The 26,509-nt window shown below is 38.0% G+C and overlaps 1 protein-coding gene across 5 annotated transcripts in view; it reads right to left on the reverse strand.

The window, feature by feature from the left end:
- Positions 1-4,001: 4,001 nt before the first annotated feature.
- The window catches only part of pax3.L (paired box 3 L homeolog), a 46,990-nt gene continuing 24,482 nt past the window's right edge, over positions 4,002-26,509 (reverse strand). For all 5 annotated transcript variants that reach the window (XM_018262074.2, XM_018262073.2, XM_018262072.2 and 2 more), the window contains 5 exon segments: positions 13,666-13,874; positions 12,007-12,172; positions 11,513-11,724; positions 6,340-6,586; positions 4,002-5,553 (listed from right to left, as the gene is read on the reverse strand). In XM_018262074.2, the coding sequence (XP_018117563.1) occupies positions 5,519-5,553; positions 6,340-6,586; positions 11,513-11,724; positions 12,007-12,172; positions 13,666-13,874 (869 nt within the window). In that variant the 3' untranslated portion in view covers positions 4,002-5,518.

Raw genomic sequence — 26,509 nt, forward strand, 5'->3', positions numbered from 1 at the left:
TCAGTGCAAATGTACAGCAAATTACAATATCTACGGTACATTAACTGATGCCGGATTGGATTTGACCATTGGGGGCCCACCGGGTTCCAAAGTTCCAGGCCCCCCGCTTGCGAGAACTCCGGCACACGTGTGAAGCCAGTGCGCCGGATCGTATTTCGATTTCTTTAATGAGGCCAGCTGAACTGGGAGCGGGTCTGGTCCAGAGGACCGGGGCCCATGAGGGTTTTTTCCCGGTGTCCCGTCGGCCCAGTCCGACCTTGAACTGATGCTATTGGTATAGACAGAGCAACAATGCTGCACAGAATGTTTTAGACCAGTCTCAGTTTTTCATATGGTAACCTTATCCTTATGGTTTACACATACAGAAAAAAAAACCTTTATTATCACATTTTTGCAATGCCTGTTTGTTGTGTGTGTACTATCATGCGATATAAATAAAGCATTATAATTATTGTTATTATTAACCATCATCACAATAATACAGTATATGTGTTTACTGTAAGAAATGCAATACAGCAAATAAAATATCTGACTTGTATTGAGGCAGATGGAATTAGTCAGCTAATAAAATGAATAAATAAAATATCTGAATTTAATTAAGGCAGCTGGAATTAGTCAGCTAATATAATTAATATTAATTTCAAACACATTAAAATAAGAAAATGTTTTTTTTTATCTGTTTATCTGTTAATGTTTTTCCAGTGTTATCAACTGAAGCGAACCCCCCCGATAATAGAAAATAGAATGGATAAAAGAGAACCTTTCCCTTGTGTTTCTGCTTCTACATCAGAGATATTAGCCAATGCCTGACTGGTGAGGGAATGACAGTGCCAAATCGTATGGTAAAAATATCTAATCCCTTGCCTGCAAATGGGTTTTAAATGCAATTGAATCCTCTTCTAGACTCAAACCCCCTTATGTAATATAGGTTTGCCCAGGAGCAGTAACCCATGACAATCAATAAGATTATTGCATTTAAACAGGTGACTAGTAAATGCTACCTGCTGATTGGGTTACTGCCCCATGGCAAACTTAGTGGGGGTCATTTATAATGTTTGTGCAGCGCATATTTATTCGCAAATGGTTGTACTGCACATGCTTTTTCCTGAATGCTAACATAATGCACTGCTCTGTCCGTCTTTTTGCGAATTCGCATTGTGAATACATTTTCACCAATGGCTCGCAAATGAGACGGGTGTTTGCGTGAGTGCGCCCACTGTGCGAGGTTGTTGTGGGTGAAAATGGTGTTGACTAACTTAGATTCGCAATTTGCGAAATTGTTTTGCAAATATTAAAATGGCGAAATATAAACGCCATTTGTGATTTTTGACATATTTAAAAAGCTCTTATAGACATTCGCAATGCTCAAAAAACAATTCGCAATTCTGTTTGCACATACTTATTCAGCTTAATAAATGTAACCATGCGCAGGGTAAATATATTCACCGTGCGAACCAATCAGCCCTGCGCAAAGTTTATAAATGACCCCCGTGCCTTTTATTACATAACCCCTAAAGTCTTATTTACGTCCACAAGTGCAATGAGCAAAGTACAATTTCGAGGACAATTACTCAATGACTTGCTCTGCACCTTTGTAGTGAACCTCTACGGTTCCTAAAGTTTGTGATACAAGGCAAACGTTAAAAAGACAAATTAAAGGAAAACTATACCCCCCAAACAATGTAGGTCTCCATAAAAAGATATTGCATAAAACAGCTCATATGTAAAATCCTGCTTCATGTAAATAAACGATTTTCATAATAATATACTTTTCTAGTAGTATGTGCCATTGGGTAATCATAAATAGAAAATTGCCATTTTAAAAAATAAGGGCCGCCCCCTGGGATCGTAGGATTCACTGTACTCACAAACATACCAACAAACCATACTTGTTAGGTCACATGAGCCAATTAACAGACAGAGTTGTGTCTTTTGCTTCCTCACTTCTTCCTGTTACAGTTAGAGTTGTAGTATTTCTGGTCAGGTGATCTCTGAGACAACACACAGACCATCACGAAATGGTGGCTCAAGGCAAGAGATGTAAAAGGGCAATATTTACTTAATATATATTCCAGATTGGTAAGATTCTTTAATATGCCACTTAATATGATATGAACTATCTGTTGCTTAAGTGTTCATTTTGGGGGTATAGTTTTCCTTTAAAAAGAAGATCTGCTTTTTGACTCCAGAGGTGACTAGTCAACTGAAGTCATTAAAAAACATGAAAAAATATAAAGACCAATTGAAGCAAAAATCGGTTACAGGTGAAAAAAAAGGTTTTCTTTTATAGAACAGTCTGGCAAATGAGTTGTAGCTTTTGGCATGTTTCTACAACAGACTTTGAAACCTTTTTCTACATTATAGAAAAAGAGAGTAATAGATGTTTTTAATTAAGGCTCTGGCTCACGTGCAGATGAATAAAATAGAAGCAAAATGTCTTGCTGGCTTTGGAATGCATGCTAGAAAATCCTTACTCTGTACTACTTGATGTCATGTGATGGTAGCCAAAATAACACTTAACTTCTTTTCTACCACTCTAAATTCTCATCAGCCTTCCCCAGTCTTGTGTCTATCTCTGAGCCATCTTAAACCTATTCTTACATTCCACTCTGGATTATAATAAGAATCACTGGGAGAGCAGCCAAGGCCCAGCATGGGAATGACTCAGGCTCCAGTCCAGCTGCTCTGAGCTGACTTAATGGCAAGACACCTGCTCTGTGGAGATAAAGAGGTCCCTTGCCACCTTTATAATGATATAATCCACTGATACACCTGTCATGTTCCTTTCTTTATGGGAAAAATCATGTGATTTAAGCTGCAAGCATTTACTGTATACTGAAGATACTTAGTGAGGTAGAGCAATGAGTAGAAGAATAATGAGAGGATCTCTCGGATTGTTGAATTAAATTTTCTCTCGGAGGACAGTTTATGTAGAAACATGGGACATATCACTTCCTAAACCCTTAAATTATAAAGGTACTAAATTTGGGGTGCATTCTTTCTGAGAAGACTATCAGACCAGGTCTCACAGGGTCAATGGGATTGAGAAAGAAAAGGGAAGAAAAAAATTGAAGAAACAACAGAAAAAAAAGAAAAAGAAAAAAACTGAATTAAAAAATACAGGCACCTGAGGGCATGTAGAATAATTGGTCGGTACTATGTAAATGAAGCATAACAGTAACATGTGAGACCTTTGAGAACCCAGCTAAAGCCCTGAAAGAAGAGCCCATCCTTTAAAAAAATGTATATCACTGAGGGGGTTATTTATTAAGCTCAGAATATCCAAACCACAAATAATTCGTAGAATTTTTCGAGATTTATTAAAGTCTGATGGTCTAAAAACTTCAAATCCCGGCATCTAAAAGCTCTTGAGGTCCTGTATAAGTCAATGGGGAAGGTCCCAGTGTCTGCGCTGATGTCTGTACCGATATCCAATGATTTTGGGGTTTTGGCGCAAAAAACTCAGAAAACTGAAAAAATCTTAGTTTTTGCCGAAAACTCTGAACAATTCGAGTTTTCGGGGAAAGCTTAGAAGTTTGCCCGACCCTATTTTTTTGGGCTTTTTTCTTCATAAATAAGGTCCATTCGGGAATTCAGAGTTGCTCGAAGTTTGATATTAGAAATACTGAGATAAGCATAAGTACATAATTACTTTAAGTTTTAAAAATAAAGTAATAGTAGCTATTACCCTCTCCACCAGCCTTTCTATTTCTATTTAAGGTTTGAATTATCAGTTCCAATGAGCAGAAGTATTAAAAGAAAACTACTATTTCTGTCAACTAATGCATGTGTAGTAGTGTAAGTAGGATTTGCTTTATTTTGCCATTATGTTGCAGCATTTACAAAGTAGGAATTCCCAATTACAGCTGTGTAACCCCAACACACACAGCTACTGTATGTCGTGGTGGAAGGCCGGTATCAAATTTAAGCGTCATGAAAATTAGCAAAAATATAACAGGTAATCTCTAAAGAATAATAAAGGAAAAGAAGACAATGTTGCATTGCAAGTCTTTATACTTGTTTATTTATTATAAATAGTAAATATATACTGCATTTTTTTGTACACGAAACATATTGCAGCATTTGTTGCCAGTAAATCCGGCAAAGCACAGATAGAATGTAACTTCTTCCATCACCTCTAAGACGAAAGCCTGATTTCAACACTACCTTTTTTCCTATCTAAACCCCCTAATTTATTACCCATAATTCTTGAAGGAATGTATGCTCTCTACCTCGTTTTCTTGATTGGGTAAAACAGACAAATAAATAAAACCACCTGTAATTTTCACCCCTTTACCAAATCTGAATCTCCATTTTAGCACTTTCATGGCAGTGACTTTCTTGTTACTTCGCTTTAACTGTTGAAAAAGCTAAATCCTTCCTATCAATGCAAATAGTGTTTGCATTAGAATTTTTACAGATAGCAATAAAACATAACCGCAATATAGGTTGAGCTCCACCTAGCCAATTAAGAAAGATTTAACATTTTAGTTATATAACTTAAGTACTCGACATTTAGATCCCTAACCCACTGCCTACTATACCGATCTGAAATATCTTTTTTTAAAGATCTGAACCAAACCATAGCCAAATCCAACTCTGAGAGTCTGGAGGAGATCCCTCAACAAACAATATTGTGGAATGTGTCTTCCCTTAGAGAGTAGAAAGTTCTCAAATGTAGAAAAATGTCTATCCAAACTCAAACTTTTTTTTTTTTAACAATAAAATAGTCTAAAATACAAAACCACTATATTTGCAAAGCATGATACAGAGGTTTCTTACAAAGTAGAAGTGAGGTATGGTATTGCACATTGACAGCCGTGGGATCAATATTTTGGAGTCAAAAGGTGGTGTTGTGTGTTCCTCACTGTTTCTTCTTGTTAATTCCATTTCCTTTAGCGGATCCTAAATAATGAATGAAAGTACTTTGCCTCGAGCTCAGAAACTGTCCTGAGATCAAACAAGCCATTACCCACCGGCAAACACTAAAATGATTACTTCTGGACGTTTAAACGTTCATCTTCCCAATGTTAGACCTTTTTTAGCAAACGTGAAAAGTTTCTCGTCTTTCATCACTTTGAGACATTGCCGGAATTTATTGAGTCACTGGGTAATCAACTTATGTGAAATATCGAGAGATATAGCGCTTTATCCACTCTATAAAACATAGTTGTGTTTACTGTGCACTCTATAATAAGATGCAATGTCAAATAATTCTCCAAAAAGGACGTTGGTTGTCGGGACATGGCAAATGCAGTTTTGAAGTCTAATTTAGGCTTCTAGTTCATTGTAAACAGTTTGTGGCTTCTGCCCTTGGAATGCCATATGTGGAATCATGTAGTCATTAGCCAAAACACCAGGTCCATGACTGATTCTAACCATCCATCAACATGGTAGAATTCCACACTCTCCATGAGTAACGGATAAAGGTTTGCTGTGTTTCTGTCTTTCAGTTGGAGCCCCTCGTACAATGATGAGTATCCATTCTGAGTGTTATAGCACAAGAGGGACCATTCCTTTATGCAATATCTGGCTTCAGATAATGAAAGGCACCTGCAAGTAAGAAAAAAAACATTTGTTAGAGTAGTTAAGACAATGAAAAGACCAAGCAGAACCATAGGTTTACACTGTCAAATGTAATATTGGGATATCAAAGAATAGGTCTAATATTTTTATTCCTGGGACAAGTTTGACAAACCACTCAGAATCTGGGATAATATACTGTAATGACTCTTGAGTTGACTTGATTGAAGACATGTGCTTTTAATCCAGGGCATGCCCGTGGTTATTGCATGTCGGGTAAACCCTTCTGTTTTACCTAATGGCGGTCAGGTCTCATGTCTCGGCACATAATCACCTCAAGATGTACTTGACATCACTTAAGAAAATAATTATGCAACAGATGTTTTCTAGAGAACAATCAACGAGCACCGGAGACAAAAGAGACTCAGCGAGAACGAGAGAGTCATCAGCCTCCTGTTGGAAGCCGCATTGTTTCTTGTTTTCTGTTTCATCAGATAAAAATTGAACTCATTACCCGTGAAAAGAGAGGGATACTTCAATGGAAATGGTTTAACTGTCCTTCAAATTGAGGAGGAAATATTAATCCTCATATGCATACAGAAGTAAATGCCAAACATCCCAGTGAACTTTCAGTTTCCAGTACTGTGCAATGGCGGGAGGTGTCTGAAACATGGCTCTTGTAAACTGCAAAGTCCAGAAACCTGAGCAAGTACACTGCTGCTTCAGGAGAAGGACATGTTTAATATTCCTAATATTTAAGAATTTATTTGGGAAGTGTCCCTACTAAAAATGTTTATGCATCAAGGTACTACTTACTCTGTCCATACTGTGGGTATTGGTATCCTGTCATAGGCTCCATGCTGTAACCTGAGGTGCTGTACGTTGGTGGGCAATAAGACTGTGATGTTGATAGACTGTCCAAGCTCTTCATATGTTCCAGTCTCTGGCTGCAACTTGCTGATACAGCTGTGGGAGGCTCAAGGCCTCCAGTTAAAGGAGATAAGGCATAATCCGTCTGAGGCTGATGAGGAACCCCACCATGGTTAGTCAGGAGACCCATAACCTATGGCAAATAAACAGATGGCATTTTAGTTTTTTTAAATCATTTGGATTAATGAAACATCATATAGTATAGTTTTTATACTTTAGCTTTTGTTTTTCAATTTTGACTTGAGACAATTCATTTCAACACTTCAGAATATTATTTAAAAAAAACAGGGGACTTATAATAAATTAACAAACCAGAGTTATAGAATGAAATAGTTTTAGACATCCCTTTAGTTTCTTTAACCTTTGTTGCTCACTAATAAATTAACGCCTTTATTGTCATCGGGTCTGGTTGTTAACAAGTTGTTTATATACCAGCCCCACAGAGTCTGCCTCTTTCTCAATCTACTGTTAAGATTCCAAGGCTGTGAGAATCTACCTGCACTTAATTAACAGCTCCTATAATTCGATTTCTATGCTGGCGACTATCTAAAAAGGGAAAGCGCCTCAGGCTTCAGGGTCCTGTTTTTTTGATCCTTGACCTATTCGCCTGAATGGAGAGTTGAGCAAAGGGCACAGTCACCTTGGCCTAATCACTTTACAATGTTGGACAGTATCTGTAAAGCTTTGTTTCCTACTTTAAATGTTCTCTTTTTTTATTCCTGTATTAGATCCGTTTGCAGAAATGAAGAAAGGAGCATCCCTTGCTTGTTGGAAGTGTGCTGAGATTGTGTAGGCAATCATCTAACAGCTTTGAAATCAAGTGTTGCCCTTGGTCTGTTTTTGGTTTGTGTTATGGACAGAAGGGTTAATATTCAATGACTGTTAGCCGTTAATGTTTTCTGTTCATATTTGACCCTAACACATGTGCAGCGTGTAATTTACGGAAGCTCTCTCCACAGGAAGCTGGACACGTTGTCCTGAAGATGTCCAGAGCTTTGCTCAATTGTGATGGGAACCAGATGCAGCCCAGATCCCCAGTTCTAAGAAAAATGGTGCCACCTGCCCTTTACTATTCCCACTGAGTACAATGCCTTTCAAAATTCCTCAACAATGTTCACACGAGCATGAATCAACCGATGGCAGTTTCTATCCCTCATACCTGTAAGCTGAATATCTCCATCATGTGTATTTAATCTAACTTACAACTCAGTGGGATTTCTACTAATAATCGTATTTTGTAAAATCAGTCCATGGAGACTGTGCGTTTAAAGGGAATTCCAGACAAAACGACAGTTGCATCTGGATGTTTCCATTACATTAAGGAGACTACATGAACATTTATATTAAGAATTTGTGTTTGCTTATTTGGCGGGCCCGCAAACTCTGTATGACATGCACACAAGTCACTTCCGCACCCCAAGAAGCAGAAGGTTGTAAAAGACATGTTGAATTACCAGTGGATAAAAATGAACAAGGAGAGCTGCCTCTCATACCTAAGCGTTTCCATATGGTGCTTTACTGGAACACGAGTCCAGGGCCTTGTTACTTTCATATATAAACTCCAAAGACTAACTGAGCAATTGCAAAAAATGTTAAAACCTAAGGCACAAAATAACTACAAAGACATTTCTATACAAACAAATATGGCATCTATGTACCCTGTGCTTATGACATGGCATGCTTAGCAACATAACATTCCAATGTAATTACCAAAAATAAAAATGAAATGTGAAATGAACCCCTAATATTCAGCACTGCAAGACAAGTGATGGAATAAAGAATTAAGCACCATGTTTTGAACCTTTACACTCTGATAAGTCCAACCATGCTGTCTAAAATTTGATGGGTGGTTACATGCTATTCATTCTAATGATGAATTGGATGGGTTAGTGTTTGAGCTCTTCACTAGCATTGAAATATGATTCGTTCACTTTAGGGATTAGGTTCTACTAACCAAGTCCAAAACCACTCACTGCATCTCTAAATATATAACATTTAGCCCATTTTGCTCGTTTAGATTTCAGTTACGAGTTGTTAAAGCTATTAAGCATTATAGTAAACATTGCTAAGGCTGACTTAGCACAAGTGACTTTTAGACGATTCCAGCAAAGCCCACAGTGTTTATATAGACACGCAATTAATAATATCAAAGGTCTCCCGTGTCAGATTTATTCAGATCAGATTTCACGGGCAGATTTTTATTGTTCCAAACACTATGGGAAACTAAAGCTTTGGCCAGGACATCCCTCTAATGTCTCAGACCTGGGAGTTCTTTTTAAATGTCCCCAGATGCTGATGGCAAAAACAGAGAGAAAGCTCACAGCCGCTTTGTTGACCTCTGCAGGTGCGTCTCACATGCTTTTTCTTGTTCAATTTCAGTGTTAAATATTAGAGGCTAATACACAAACTCCTGCTATGCATGGTTGGGAACACAATCTGAATAATTAGGAACATAAACCCTGTTTTGAACATTGAAGTCTTCAAAATGTATGCAGTAAAATCTGCGCCATTTCTGTTCTCAAAATCCATCATCCATACAATGTCCTTAGATCTGAAAGGAGGACCAATGTCACCTCGAAGCTCCCCCGATTGATGGAGGAAAATGCCAATGGAAAAAGACGTCATAAAGCAGGCCTCCTATATTTTCCCACACGTATTTGATATTAGAATTAGATTTCTAGAGAACAAGTATGGAGATGGGAGTTAAAAACAGAAGCTTTGCATTTACTAGACCTTTTTGAGTGTGTGTGTATTTGTGTATGTTCATTTATGTATGTGTAAGTTTGTGTGTGTTTCTTTATAAAAAAATAAATTCTGGAATAGATTAGTTAGAAAGCTATGTCTAACCTAAATGACAAATGGAACAAGGTTTTCCAAAGGAGACTTTTATGTGGAGCTGTTACATTAAGACACAGTTGTTCCATTTTAAAGCTACTTAGACCACTGTGGATTAAAAGCTGAAGTCTCGGCTTCCTGCTAATACACCGTAAACTTAATTACACTTTCTGTTAGAAATAGAAGGTTTTATGGGTTTTTTGCCCATAGGCAGTTATGTTTATTTCTCTGCGTTTTACTGTGCACCCTTTTTAACTTGCAAGCCTTTGAACTCTGAATATTTTCACAGATTTATCACTGTCTAGCAGAGAGTAGCTGCAGCCATCCCATGATGCAAGCCTTAAGAGTGAGGCAAGGCAGGAGATGCAAGCCGTCATTTTTTGCTCCCCTTTGTGCCATTAAAATCTCATTTTCTGCCTGTTAAGATGCCCTCACACTGCTAGAGCCGGGATGATGAGTGTGTAATTGGGAATAATTGTCTTTTCACTTTTCATTTATGTCATTCTCAATATCCTTCTGTTTCCTCTCACTGCCAAGAGGAAGATGCGTTTGTGGAGGATGCATCGTTATGAAGATGCCCCCACTTAGCCCTACAAAGAAATTTGATTTTAATTATAGATTGCACGCAGTCCAGTGAAACTATTAGGCACCTGAAAATTGGCCCCTCTGATACAATAACAAGCGGCTGTTTAGGCACACATTAACAATGTCAAGTGAACCTCGGGCACATATGCACCGTGCAAAATGTAGCCACCCTTTTGACACTCAATTACCAAGTCAATTTATTTTACCGGAACTCCCAAATTCAACCCCCGTCCGTTTAATGGAAATTAACAGTGTAATTATGGCTTCAAGAAATCCTGTGTTCCCAAGGCGTCAGAGTTGTCTTAATTTATTGAGGCTATTTTTTTACGCCAATGTTCTTATAAATAATTATGAGGCATATTAACTTTGTTCATTTACATAAACCATTGGGAGGTAGGTGATTTCATTGATAGCTGGGCTGTGCAAAGGAAGGCTAATAGGGCCAGATGCAGTTGTCAAAGAAAAGGTATAAAAAGAAGTTGCTGGCCCCACAGAAAGATCTTTAAAGGGGTTGTTCACCTCTAAATTAACTTTTAGTATTATGCAGAGAAGCATATTGTGAGTCAATTTGCAATTGCTTTTCGTTTATTATTATTTGTGGTTTTTGAGTTATTTAGCTTTTTATTCAGCAGCTCTCAAGTTAGCAATTTCAGCAGTCTGGTTACTGGGGTCCAAATTACTCTAGCAACCATACATTGATTTGAATAAAAACTGGAATATGAATAGGAGAGGGACTGATTAGAAAAATGAGTAGCAATAACAAAACATTTGTAGCCTCACAGATAATTTGTTTTTTGATTGGGTAAGTGATTTGAAAGCTGGAAAGAGTCAGAAGAAGAAGGCAAAAATCTATAAAGAATAAAAATGAAGGCAAATTGAAAAGGTGCTTAGAATTGGCACTTGAATTAAATACTAACATTTAACTTAAAGGTGAACCACCCCAGAGAATGGCCCAAGCATGGTATACATTATGCAATATTTTTTATATTAGTGGCACTATCATTACTTCCAACAAATATGGACAACTAAAATCAACAATGCAAATGTTTTGAAAAGCTGAGCATGCTGGGGATTGTATTTTGGCAATTTCAGAAAAGCTACAGCAGTACCTTGTGGCCTTGCAGATTGTATGTATGTAGAATGTAGTTCAAGGTCCCAATGGCAGAAACAGGTTGGATTCCCCTGAGCTACAGAAGGCTAAACAGAGCCAGTCATATTCATATTCTGGGATGGCTATTTTTATTCAGATATAGCATATGCACTACAGGTGGAGTATTTAGAAACTGTAGGGGGTAAGTAAAGAGCATAAAGAAAATGGAGAGATATATAATATGTGATCTTCACACTGCAGTTCCATAAGATACTATGCCTCGTGGCAACTGTCATTTAGAAAGATTTCTGAGTTCTACTGCACATTTCAGGGGGAAATTGTGAAAGGGCATAACAGCTCTGGCTTTTGAAGTAACCAGTGCGGGGGTGGAAGAGGAGAGAAGGGAAGGAAATTTGCAAAATGAAATCATGTGGCTCATATAAAGAACGCTTTATGGTTCGAATTTGGCAATTTCTTCCCTTCTTGCCTCAGGTGCTGAGCCTTTTCGGTTCTGGCTCTCTGCTAAAGGAATGAAAATACTTTACTGACCTGAGGTGAAAGGCCGTTGCCAATGGCTGGGTTCATAGGGTTGGAAGGCCCAGATGGGGGCACAAAGCTGTCTGTGTAGCTGGAAAATCCATGTCGGCTGCTGGGCAGGCAATAGGCCGAACTGCTGTCGGGGTTGGAAGGAAGACTTTGGTGCACACTGCTTGGAGGGAGCGGCTGGGGCCTGTGAACTGTGTTGCTTGGATCAGACACAGCTGAAAAGAAAGCAAACATGGAATATTTTTAACCATTTCAATATCTTCCAGCTTGAATGAAAGTAGTATTCCCTTAGTAATACATGCCATAACTTGTTTAAAAACTGGTAGAATAGGAGTAGATAAGTTCAAATGTATCTAGCTTACGAAAACTACAACTCACAGCATTCCCAGTAGCCTAGGTTAGTGGTGCCGACTGGGATGGAAAGTTGACATTACTGAGACAGAAGGTTGCTTGTTTCAGTTTAGTGCCTAATAATTTGGTACAGGTGAAGATGTTACCTTGTGGTATAGAAGTGGGCTGGTAAGAGGTCTCAGATAACTGGTAGGTTGGCAGAGCTGGCATAGCTGTAGGAGGAAAAGCCCCTGGGATCAAGTGGTTGAATGCCATGAGCTGGTTGGCTCCTGCTTGCTTTCTCCATCTAGCGCGTCGGTTACTAAACCACACCTACGGATAAAACATATAAAAATCAATGAATCTCCATGGCTAATGCTGTCTATGGGACATACAGCGATGGCTCTAAAATGAAAAGCCAACGTTTATCCTGTTTAATGACATTCAGCACTGCACCTATACACAAGAAGAGACACATTTGGTGTTAAAATTACCAGGGTTGACTTTTTCCCACCACAAAGGCAACAGGACATGCTGTGAAACTCAATGGTGAAAAAATGCAGAGCAAACTTGTTATTTTACACAGCGAGTGGTAGCCTGGACAACTATTGAGGAATTGTTTACTAGTCCAATGTGTTGTGCATTATACATTGCTTTATACAGGTGATAATGAGGAGTGGGGCAGCTATGTGGACTACAATGTCCTTTTGCTTCAGGTTGTACAACAAGAGTAAAGGCAGTGATATTTTTGGGAGAAACCCCTGTGATTTGTGTTAATATTTGCTTTGCAGGGAGGTCCCAGCAGGGCCAACATTTGGACGTTTGGACCAGGGCTGACTGTTTTCAAGCTGCCAAAAGCTTGCAGGATAGACAAAGCTCAAGAGAACCACATCCTCTGTAATAATAAACGGCAACTTAAAAAAGTCTCTTGTCTCACGTGGTCAGTAACTCTTTATTGCTTTAATAACATGGTACAGTGGTGATTACAATGTTTGTGCCTTCATTATTGGTACAATAACACACTTTTGCAATTCAGAGCTGAGAGTGTGGCCTCTAGTACTTGGTACATTGCAGCATGAGGCACACAGAGCTCACCCCTCCAGCAGCAAAGGGGGTTCAGTCATGACTGACAAGTGATATGCCGCTCCATGCTGTGCTCAGTAAAAGACCCATATGTTAGATGTTCAGGGGAATTTGTTAGGCTGTAGATCATCGTAATAGTGTGACAGGTTATGAGTCCCTGGGGATCTGAAGAAGCCATAAGGAATGTTGTGAAGTCAGAGGGTTAAAGACACATTACAACAGCTGGAGAAAGGCTCCTGAGTTTGCCTGGTATGGGTCGTTGCCTTATAGAAATATATGCGCTTGGAAACACAACATCTATTAGGCTACATCCCCATTACCGCATGTTATACTCTGTTTAACCCCCTTCATAGTGGCATCTCTCTCAAATAAATTACAGCCGAAGAGCTAACAAGCTTGGAATTTGAGTTGTTAGAGAAAAGGGCAAACAATTTTTTGGCAGCTATTTTAAAGTCTGATACTGATATGTGTTACGTGCACTCTGTGGCTCTCCGAGTGAACCCTGGTACTTAGAATTAATGTAAGTTGGATAAGCTAGAGGATGATCAAGAGAGACAAGACAAAGGGATATTGTACACATGTGATACAAATGTACATTCTTCTTTATACATATGGATTTTTATGACTGCATTGCTGCAGAAACACATCATAATCTGGACAAAAATGATATATGTGTCAAGGAAACAAACTGCAGCATGGACGTGCAGTCATGTGAAGTATGAGAGAAGCTAGGCCCTCGCTACCTGAACTCGCGCCTCTGTGAGCTTGGCTCTCTGGGCCAGTTCTTCTCGTGTATAAATATCCGGGTAGTGGGTTCTCTCGAATGCTCTCTCTAACTCTTCCAGTTGCTCTGCAGTGAATGTGGTTCTGCTCCTGCGCTGCTTCCTCTTCAGAGGCAGGTCTGGTTCAGAGTCAATATCAGAGCCTTCCTCAGACTCAGGGGATGCTGGAGCTAAAAGATTAAAAAAGGAAACAGTTTAGGTAACAAAATTCTGCATGGCCATCAAAGAAATGTTAAAATAGCAGTAGTAATAGTAAATGGCAACTCTGTGGGCTTCTTTCTGCAAATGATGCACGTGTACAATGTTTTCACCATCTTTCCACCATAACAAATGTTGCCTCTGCTTTTGAGACTGAGATGAAAGTGTTAAAAGAATCCTGGATTATAGTCTAGCAAGTCTGCTCATTCCAGACCATGGGAAAACAGACCAACTTTTATTTTACACTTGGATGTCCATATGCACAGCTTCTCAAAACAAACAGAAACTTTTGTAGTTAAGCCCAGCGGACAAAGAAAAAACAGACGCGCATCTTTGTGCTATAAAGTAGGCACTGGGGACAGATCTGGCCAAGCGGTGTTTGCCTCCCCAAGTCACACAGATACTATTTATCACTTTAATATCCCAAATGCTTCCAGTATGCATTACATCAGCCTGCTTGTGGCAAGGGGATACAGTGCATTTGGGTATTTTATTTTTTGTTTTGTTTTTTAAAGGGTTTTAATGGACTCCAGAGAGAGTAATAGAAACACTAACATTGACTTTAATATTTAAATGCAAATGATCATGTGTGAATGATGGGCTGTAAGGTGCATTGTGCTGTAAATATAAATACATGAGCCTTGACTAGATACATCCCTGTAAATATCCTTATGGGAAAGCAGAAACCATCTTAACCCATGAATTCTAATTTTAAATGTCTGGTTATCTTTGGTCCTTTTTGTAGCCTTCAGCAAAAGGGAATTTACTCTGGGCTTTTGCCTTCTTTATTATAAGCCAGTCCCTTTGCCCTAGCCTTTCTATAAATTTGCTGCAGAAATCCTAATTATATTATATGGTGCCCGTATTAAAGGCAGAGAACATTGTGCATAAGGCCATGGTCATATATAACTGCTCATGAGATAAAGCAGGTTTTTAGATTGCAAGCCCCATTGAGCAGGGCCCTCTCTACTTTCTGTATCAGTCAGCAATTGTATGTAACCTGTATGTTTCATTTATACTACTATTAATAATAATTGAAAAAATAAAGATCAATTATCTGCTCTTTTCTCTGCTGAATGCATAAAATCACACAACCATAATTTTCTAATTGGAGAACTATCACTCTAACATTATTATTATTATAACACTGACCAGGATCTCACAAGTCTAACTGTTCCATTATCTTGGGGGGGGGGATGATGGATGAAAACCCTCCTCGCTGGGAATGATGACAAAAACTGTAGCCCTCAGATTTTCTGGAACAATGAATCCTATTGAATTCTGCATCATGGCTGCTTATTAATCCTGTGCATAAATAACCTCAATGTTTGTGCCTATTTAAAGCTTTATTATCAAGCCTATTGTTGCCTAAGGGCCTATGAGGCCATAGTTGGGCTTAAAAAAAAAGGAAAACTCCTTCAGCAGGGTATTGTAACCTTTCAAGTGTCAGCGATTCTGCAGTGCATTCGATTTCTATCTAGTTTGGAGTATGCCTTGTCCATTGTTTTACAATTTGGAATTTTAAAATAATTCTAATAATTTTATTGTAGCTGGTTTAACAGTCCGCAAAAGTATCACATTACTGATCTTACTTATTTAAATGATCAAAAATACTTAAATTATATTTAAATGATCTCAAACACATGCATTTAATAGATATAATTTACTGTTTGTTGTTTTTGTCTTGTTTAAACACCAGCCAGATCTATTTTTATCACCGGGGTGGGGGGGGGTGCATTCAATTACAGAACTTCATGTGACCAATTCTCGATGACACTGATCTGTGATCCTGTGGAAAGCAGTTTCTAAAAAGAAATATGTCCTGAGGCAACAGTCCAGGTCACAAGGGGTTATAAGACATTGGAAGAGGCCTCTAATTCGGGAACTTCTTTTAATTAAACTTCACAGCCAGCCTGGTGCAGCCACTTATTCTTTAAAGGGAGGAATTTGTAATCCGGCAGGGCCAACTTCAGATAGCTTCACTGCTCTTGATCTCATTGTTAACAAAATCCCATTCTGAAAATTTTTTTGTGACCACAGTTTAACCCCTTTGCTGGTCTAATGTGACGCAGGTCTTGGTCAGTACAATTGTTTAATAAAACATTAGAATATGCCATTTTATGGTAGCATATTAATGATCTTTCCTCTATGTGGACAATCTGTTACGGTCTGTGATTCACTGGCTACTTCATGTCCAACTGAAGCAAGATAGATTATTTATTTCTGCCTTAATGTATGTTTTATATTAAAGAACAGAAATGTTGCATTGATTGGACAGCATGAAGCATTCATGGGCTGTTCTTCAAATCTAGCTGTCAGCAGGTAAATGGAACTTCAACTGATATAAACATAAAAACACCACAAATTAAGTTGTCTCTATTTCTGACATATAAAAGGCATTTTGCATTTGCAGCTTGCTTGATAAGATGCCACTAGAATACTCACTTAGTCAAATATTTAGAACTCAATGACCTGGGCAGCAAGGAGCAATGAGCTCGTATAAACAAGCTGTACTTTTAGCTAATTTAAGAGTAATAGCTTCAAGGACTAATTGTATCCTACTTACTCTTCATCAAGTTATAAATAGATTTTATGCCACCACTTTACTGGGTGCTAAATGAAGAACTGGCAGTTGTACGGTGTATGTTTCAGATGCTACATCGGGTTGTAAAAAACTAAATTCACACTTCAACGAATATTATCCGTACTGAAAACATTATCCATAATGCTTCTTTATCACTGCCACACTTAAAGCAATTAAAATAGGATATAGGAATAATAAGAATCAGACACTGCACAAGTAAAGCCGGAATACAAAAAAGCTGCATATCTTTTCTGTAATGCACCGTTAAGTCAACAAAAAAAGGCAAACTGATACAAGTTACATTTCATAAGACACTGCTCTTCTCATTGGCCTTGAGTAAATGACACCCTGGCTTTGTGGTCCTTTAGGATATTTTGCTGACTTATTTGGTTGTCTTTGTTGGGGCCCTCGAGAAATGGCCTGTGGCTGGGACATTTTCTACCAATTTCCACGCTCCATCTGTGGTATCCATTAACAGAGACTATACCAGCATTCAGGCCTCTGACACCTGCCTGGCAGGGAGTAGGATACACAAAGAAAGCTAAAGTGGAAAAAGAAGGGGGGTGAAACTGACGGTTTCTTTTTGGGGAAGAAGTTAAGGAGGAGGGTGTGAAATGATTTCACAGTAGGGGTTAATCCAAGACCCTCAACTCCACAGCATTTAGCACCTGGAGATTTAACCCCAATTCTTCAATGTTACAAGTGCCCTCTTGCCCCTTTATAATGCGTCAACTGATATACCCAATATAGCACAGCCGGTAGGAAGCAGCAAAGCACAACTTTCTTTGCCTTTACCCAACGCACAAAGACGATAACACGAATAACAGTTCTAGAAAGCCATAATTCAACAGTAACACATTTCTTCTTTAAATCCTGAAAAAGGGTTCTTGTGGTCTGTGAACAACTGCAAGATACGGTACTGTATTATTACAGACAATTTAGAATTCTGAAACTGTCATGCGTAAACCCTGTGAACCATGGGGTTATACATAGGCATGTTATTGCTCGTGCCCACTTTAGCCACTAAAACCAAAACTTCACAGGACACAAGGACCAGTGCTAATCTAGTAATCCTCCTGCAATCTTATTCTAACTTCAGGCACATAAATAAACATTACACACACATTTGAAATGGTAATCATGGACTAGCCTTCCAAGGCTGGTTAATATAAATAAAAACACCTCCTTTTCCAGGCACAATGAATCACTGCCTCGTAAAGCTTACAATCTACCTTGGATGCCTGAGGAACAGAGAGAGAGAAAGAGATAAAGAAACTTGCCTAAGGTCAAAAGGAACTGACACGGGGAATCTAACCAGGCTCCCTAGTGAGTGTCATTTTCTTCCCCACCAGTTTACCCTCCATGCTAATTCCTAATTAACTTAATGCATAGGAAAGAACAAAAAGGGAAATATTTCTGCATGCAGAGCTCACATCATTATAACGCAGTCCACAGTTTCATCTTCTGAAAAAGGTGCAAAAGGTTAGCCCTTGCAAACACAAATGTTTTACAAGACAAATAATACCCATACCTTAATGTAAACTAGTGATATAAGTAAGGGGTTTATTAAAACCTAGGAGAGAATACAGTTCGGTGGTTGTATTCAAATATATTTATTTGGCATCAATAAAAACTGAAATGGGATATAATGGGATAGAAGTAAACTCTCCCGACGATGATGGTTTTTAGTCAATTCAGATTTGGAAAAATGTGTAACCTCCATGTTTTTTTGTTTTTTTTTAATTTTTCAGATATTGCTAGTGAAAAAAATAAAAAGACAAAATACATTTGGGTCCATTTATATGGTTTGAATTTTTGGTAGATGAGCCGTTTCCTTATTAGTGGTTATGTTGTTGCTGTTTGTTGGGGGGTCAAGTTTGAGGAAGATAAAAAAAAAGCACATTGGAAATCTTTACTGATTCCGACAACATTGTGTTTATTTGTAATGTTAATCGCACCTTTTGACTTTATATAAGAACCAGCTTTTTATCATTTATCTATAACGCACACTTGTAAATTGTAATATTGCCCGTTTTAGGCACATAGTTTGAATTTTACAATATTATGAGCTCTAATACAAAGCCTAGTAAGGGAGTTGTGAGAATAAGTTACACTTTTGGCTAAAAAAAATGTGAAGCTTCTTACAAGCTTCTTTCCGCTATTAAAACACATGGAAAAACACAGAAAGTACTTACTTCTAAGGTTCTAAATAATTATTATTATTTAGAACATACTGTTATCACTTTTCATGCAGTACTTTGTAACATTCCTTAAGTTATTCCTTATCATCAACATTATTAATATGAAATAATGAAATTATTGAATTACACTCCATTGCCATTGATGTTGTATTCTTTTTTCTTTTTTTTTTTTTATTTAGGTATCCGGTCTAGTCTGGCTTAATGAAATGTTTATTTATGTGATTATGTGAAATAAAAGCTTTAGGGGAAATTGTATTCTATTAATGCCTATTCTAATTAATTGTCAAATCTATTTGCATGTCTATATGTGCTGTTGCCTGGGGCACTTAAGAGGTTAAACAGGTTGTTGAGTGTTCATAGGGCTGGCTGATAAAATGCAGCAATGAAGTAAGACTTTTAGCTCATTAAATGTCAGGTCCAGCCCTAACCTTTGTTTACAGTTGAAGAGAGAGAGAGTACATATCATCATTCACTGTACGGTACAACTAGCAGCCTTATCAGAACTCCCCCAGCATCATGTCCAGTGGGAGCTGTTAATGAACTGGGTAATTGAGCCTGTGACATGTGTTACCAAAACAAAACAATAGGAAGAAGAGACAAATGGGCATTTTATTTGGCGATTAGAGGCTGGCCAAGCCTTTCAGAGAGCCTCTGCTAAGTAACTGTCTGAATACATAAAACAGTGCATTGAGGGCCAACAGCTGCACAGACAATAATGGGGATGTGACAGCCCAAGTCCCATCTGTGCTTAACATTTTGTTAAAAGAAATTACTTGAAGAAAAAAAAGGCAAATAATACATCTGCCCCCAAACACTGTCTTACAAGTTCAGGTTCCACCCACCAAACTATTTAATGAACTCACCAGCAATACTGCCTACAATCTTCTTCTGTTATTATTGAAGAAATTGTATTCTTTTTACCATCATAAAAAGTTTCAGTATCTGCACCCAAATGATTGAAAACGCAATAAGCAATGGATTGCACAGCGATTTTTTTGGAATACCCAATACCGGTTTATATTTTTAGAAATCTACTAGTGTCAAATCTAATATGAAGGAAGCTACGTTCATGGTCATGCATCAAACAAATACTCTACAATATTCAATCACAAAAAGTATAACCTCTATTGAATTCGGGTAAGTGCTGATGATAACAAATGGGTTCAGCTATTGTATTCTTCAATAAAAATCATCCCTGTGACCAACTGCAAGGGAAAACAATGGCACATGTCTTATTTTAGGGCCACCTTTCTGCCTTGACGTGAATTCCCAGAATATATACTGTATGTATGTTCGGTATAATACAGCATAACTATTGTATATGTTTTGCCTGCGATATAAATATAAAACCGTTTTTCTCAAAGTAGCAAGTCACATCTTTTGACCAGGGCAGCCATACTAGCATAAGAAACAAAGAAAAAAGTAGTGCAAGTCACACTTGTGAATCTTCCGTTCAACTGCCGACTGGCCAAGGAGATTGGGAGCTGGAGTTTCCAAACAATTAGAGGTTGCAGCATTCCCTTTAAGCAGAGGGATGGAGAAGAAAATGAATTCTGCTTGGTGCCATTATAATTAGAGTGCCGTCTGCAGTGTGGATTGTACTTAGTGATATTATCTATTAACTCTTCTCCCCATGGCAGGAACAGTGACTGCAATTGTGACTTCCTTAGGCACAAGATGATAACTGAATTATGGGCATGAATGTACATAACCCCTTTCTAGTAATAATGGCAGAGTGTTAATGTTCTCGTGCTGCCGAAGATTCTGAATAAAAAGAATCGCCTCCCCTCCTTGCAGAGTCCGTTTCTTTGCTAGTTCCCTATAGAGTGCCCTCCCTTTTCTTTTTTTTTTTTCTTGAATCACTTTTTCTTCCCACTAAAACTCTAACGGAGTATTTTGTTTTGAAAATCATTCACTAGGAGTCTATTTTCAGAGATCTTAAGAGACACAACAATTGAACCAAGGATTTGCTGCTGACCCAAAAATAAACTTTGACCCTGGGCTCAGTGATCAGGCATCTTAAGGTGCCTTGTCCCTTTTAATAGACTTCTGCTTTACTTTCTCAATCCAGAAGCTGACATGTATTTAATATACATCTCTCAGTGCCCTTTGGCTTGGCTATAAGAACCTCTGACCTCTCCTTGGCAAGACTCTTTTGCCTTTATTGAATAGCCCATTAACCCTTTCTGTTCCTCCGTCACATACCACATAATGCATGAATTCTTCCCTGCCACAACAGACTGGATCTTTATGAAACGTATGTAAAGGCATACTTCATTTCAAGGCTGAGATTAACTTAAAACACAGCGTGCAGAAAATAGTAATATTAATCAAATAGTGATTATATAATAGTAATTAATAATAAGTAAATTAATAGTAATTAAAAGTACTGTAGTCATTGGATGCACCCTTCCCTAGCACAGAAATGCTTCACATGACAAATCAAAATAAAATAAAACACTGAGGGGCAGATTTACTAAGCTCGTGTGAATAATTTGAATAAAAAAATATTCGAATTTCGATTTTTTTTTGGGTACTTCGACCAAATATTCGATCGAATCGAATGATTCGAACGATACGAAGTAAAAATCGTTCGACCATTCGATAATCTAAGTACTGTCTCTTTAAAAAAAACTTCGACTTCATACTTCGCCACTTTAAACCTACAGAAGTCCAATGTTAGCCTATGGGGACCTTCCCCAGCGCTTTTCTAAGTTTTTTTGGGTTGAATAAAAATCCTTAGATCGATCGCTTAAAATTTTTGAATCGTTCGATTCGAAAGATTTTATCGTTCGATCAAATGTTTTGCACTAAAATCCTTCGAATTCGATATTCAAATTCGAAGGATTTTACTTCAAGGGTCGAATTCGAGGGTTTTTTAACCCTCAAGATTCGACCCTTGATAAATCTGTCCCTGAATGTCAAATAACAATCATTTTAATACCTGAAAAATACCTGAATCTGAAAATACCTGAATCTGAATTAAAGTTTACATCTTAGAATCACAATAGAAATATATTACCACTGGCACTGCAGAACAATGCACAATAGGGTTTTGCGGTCAATCGTGTAAAGAGGCCCTTTCTGCATTTCTGGGGCATTTGTCTACATCTGCAACCTGTAGCTCCCTCCCAGAATATTAAGTAGCACCTACTTATTTATTACTTATTTATTATACTGTTACAAACGTCTGCCATTTGACAATATTGTAGCTACTTTAATGTTGATGTACCACTAGTCAAATTTATATTTTAAGAGCAGTACCATTGCATGCAGCTAGTACAAACAGACCAACGCATTTCTTTTTATGAGTTCATTTTCTGCACTGGAACAATTCGCATGTAATTTGTCCTGGGGATGAACGATTGGGATGGGTATTAGTTGCACTGCTGCTGAACCCTGCTGAGCACTAATACCCCATAAAAAGAATGTGCTTGATTGCTTCAATAAGTTGAACACCTTAAGATTAACAGACACATTTATGAGCTTTGATAAATGTGTTATTACATAAACATGATAAATAGGTTTGATAAATATGAGAAAAAAGAAAAAAGATAGTGGATTTCTCCAATTCTGGACCCCCAGTTTGATCTGTCATTAATCTGTCCCCTACTTTTAAACATCATTTTAAATTCCAAAGAGCAAAGCAGCTGGCAATATTGTTATGGTCACACATATCAGTCACCAGAAGTTTTACTCGTGATCATCGGCAAATAACTGGATTTTTCATTTTAATTGTTTGTATAAATTTCCAGTCCACTAAATGTCCAGCCAGAAGCTTTCTTTGTCATAGAATTCTGTAGATATAGATGAGATGTAGCAATAATCTTAATATCTAGCAAGAATTGAATTTTCTAGCAGAAAAACTGTCTAATGCAATAGGAATTTTTACACCAGGTTAACAATGTTCCCAAAGATAATTAAAACCTATTTTTCCAGTTATAATTCTCCAGTAAGCATCCAGCATTACATATTTGCCATTGCCAGCTAACCTTTCTTTATTTAGTATATGCCAGATTATCCATATAATCACTGTACTTTACTATGATATGTTTGAGGCATGCAAGGAATGCTGGTCTCCTCCTCTTCCCTCATCTTATTGAAAGAGGGGATGTATTTTGAGTATGCTGAATGGTATGCACATTCATACACCAGACCTGCACACAACTTGTCAACATAATCGGGACTTCCATGATGGAGAAGATACAACTTTATACAAAACAACCCTAAAATCTATGTCATTTATTAGATATGGTAAACAAATTAATGGCTATTTTGAATTTACTGTATATTTGAAAATACATGTTGGAACAAATATGCCAATAGATGAATGTTTTCAGGTGCTAGACTTGAGATTATCTAACTATTTGCCCTTAATGTTTGTTTCCCTTTATTTAGCCTGATTCCCTCCGTGTCCCCTAGGTGTTGCTGGTGCTAGCTACATCTGCAAAGAAGTCTGTTTTGGTTCGTTCTTTGTGTTCATAAACAGTGTACATGGGGAACAGAGACTGATACCAGCCCTGGGAAGCAGACATTAATATGGTGCAAAGAGAAGGAAAGAGGGAATTTTTGGGGCGTGAAGCAGATTCTGGACATGACAAAACATACTACTTGCAACTTGCCCCTTAATTGATGTAACACTCTTCTCAAACCCTTCTAACCCAATGGGACACATTAGTTGCACCACAACAAATCTGGTTATGTTAGAAATAGGCATAAAAACCCTTATCTAACCTGATCAAGAACTATTCCTATCGTTTGGCTCAATCAGTAATTTGCTCTATGGGGCAAGGTCGCCCTTTGCAACACTTATGAATCATTATCAGTTTGCATTCTTGTCAGTGTCTGTTTATGACTAAAACATTAGATATATATAAAATATATATATATTTTTTTGTTGTTATTGTTAAACGTTGCACCCGTAAAATGTAATTTTCACAATCTATGTACTTTGCTTCTCTGCCTCTGCGTCACTTGCACCATAATAAAGCGGTGAGTATTTATCGCTTTCTATAACAAGAGAACGAAGGACGTACAATACAATTAATTCCAGCTTGTGGCTTTCCCAAGATAATTAGGTAACTGTGTAGCCCAGAGACTTGGTGCGTCTAATTTTGTTCACATTACATGATTGACAAGTCTGTGTCTGGCTACTCCATTAACAGTTTCATTTTGTTGCTATTTGCAGTTTGCTTGGCTAATACTGTGAACAAATAGGGGCTGTTTCTGTGGCCCTTTATTCTACTTGACCTTCCCCTGCCTCATTCTCTTTGAGCCTCTCAAAACTGCCTTGAAAAGGCACGTTGAATGAGCGCAGTCCATCAGAGAGTCAGGTTCATCCCTCTCTGCGCCCTCAATGCTTCACTTCAAAGATGGGTGCATTCTTTAATTGGCTTTTGAATTAATACCAAAGGGTCACAATGCGAGTGGCAAAAGAGAGAGAGAGGCCTTATTGAAACAAAGACACCCCATTCACTTGCAGATAAGCACGTTTTAATGCTTCACCAGCCACCACAGTTAAAGGCTTTATTGAAGGCTAGGCCTGCTCAAACCAAAGAGAACTTTTTGCTTAAGATGATTAGTTCAAACAAACAAGAGTAAACAAGGAAATAACCGAGAAAACAGCACAAGCCTTTCCATAATATTGGACAAGGCAGACTGGCACAAAAAAGGAAAGAGGGGAATGGGAATGATCTCAGCAGATATGTGATGTCTTATGCAAAATACTGATTTTCAAACATGTTTTCACAAACATTTTTTTCTTTTCTTCTTTCTATTCCTTTTACTGCAGTAGAATCCTGAGTAACCACACAGGCCTAATGTTATTCCCATGTGTTGAAGGCATGTAAAGACCTAATAAAGTCATTTTTATGGAACATTCTACACACATTTTAGTCTAGCCGTGACAAAAGGACCATCTTAAACACTTCTTTCGCTGTGGCTGTAATCAAGTCAGTACTATAGAAATATTGAGTATAAATGTGGGTGTGTTTTGTATTGTCGCAGGAATATCATCAAGCTGCCATTAATGTAGGAGTTTTACTTGGATTTAGGACAATGGTAGATGTGGTCCTTTCTTTACTCTCAGGGAAAGACATGGTGACAATTGTTTTTAATTGTACTAAATGGGAATTACTGGATGTATAAAGCACATGAACATCACTTGAGCAACTCTCTTCACCATAGATTAAATGCTACTGATGCCATTTGAATTCATTTGCTGGGCATGGATACATGGCCTGTGCTTGAGTTACTTTAAGTAATTTTTTTAATGTGTTTCATTTAAATTTCCATAAAATTTCCATGAATTTGTAGCGTTACCTAAAAGAACAAAAAAAGTTGCGAACCTGAGTGTCTCCTGATTCTTTACCAATGAAACTACATTCCTTTTGCACGTGTAACACATCTAATACTATTTAATTCTATTTATTGGTATGATATGCCAAGCTAAAAATATTGCTGATTTAGCTAAGGCCAGAATTTACACAAGGACAAACCAGAATTGTACTTACAGCAGATGGTGTTGAAGATTAAATGCATGCCATTGTTTTTTTATTCTCACAGAAAGCAGTGAAGGCTCTTAAAATGGCCATACATGGGCCAATAAAGTCCCTTGCTGTACTCTGCAATGTTGTAGCTCCCAGGATCCCATTGTGTAATATTTGGAACTGGTACCCCACCCCCACCCCACTTGGAATTGGAAAGTTGCTCAGATTAGTGCGTGGGTAAAACATCAGATGTGCAGTTTCCTTTTTCCATGTATGACTTCAGCCCTGGGTTGGTTTAAGCTAAATTGCTGGAATACATGGCAGTCACTATAAAAAGTAATTGTTCAGACACTGCGACAGTGTGTTCGCTGGCATGAAATTCACAAGACGTTGGCACTCTCAAAGGTCACTTTCACTGTAAATAAAATATATTTTCAGCATGTCTGTTACACAAAACATGGACTGAAAAATATATTGTATTCTGAATCAGTATAGAAATGCATCTGGGCTCTTGAAAATGTAAATATTATTTTTGTGAAAGGTTTATAGCGCCACATGCAAAATCACTACATCCCTGATGTTCCTATTGTGAATAATGATTCATTTAGACCCTGTAGTTTGCATGGCACCCTAGGAATAAGTAAAATAAATGCCCCTTAGCTGCAGGGAGTCACCGTGAGTTGCAGGTCTATTCTGTGTGGCTGTCAGTATGCCACCGTTCTGTACATATGAAAATGGAGTGGGACAAAGCACTGTACAGAATAGTCTCTGAAAGGCATGCGTTAGACTAACAAAATAAATCATGACAGATGACAGACAAAATCCTGCCATGTTTTCTTCCTGTGCCCTCACTAAAAGAACTTGCCAGTGGGAAATTACTTAGAACTCATGCAAGAGGCAAACAAATGCAAAAGCAGCCACATTTATTGCAGGCAGACACTCAACAGGAAATCACCAAGGAATCTAGTACTCATCCCATCATATCCCCAGGCAGAGCCCTGCACAAAAGCAGGCAAGATCCTTCTATATTATAGGTTGAGCTGCCTACAGTATGACTCCCTGGGAAATGGTGTATTTTTTTGCTACCTATGTTTGTACCCCATTGTATGCCCCATTTACAGTGCTGTATTTGTATTATTTTATCATTTCTAAAGTAACTTTCCACATAGACATCAACTTTGGGTATGGCCATTAGAATGAGACAAATGCCAGCCAGGTGCAATAAAATAATCTTCTGTAACATAAGGAGCAAACAGGCAATACAATATTTTAACCTGTACCTAGGATACTGGGTGTTGATAGGTAAATATCACCTTCCAGGACTGGGTGGGTTA

This window comes from Xenopus laevis, chromosome 5L, assembly GCF_017654675.1.
Source record: "Xenopus laevis strain J_2021 chromosome 5L, Xenopus_laevis_v10.1, whole genome shotgun sequence".
Lineage (NCBI taxonomy): Eukaryota > Metazoa > Chordata > Amphibia > Anura > Pipidae > Xenopus > Xenopus laevis.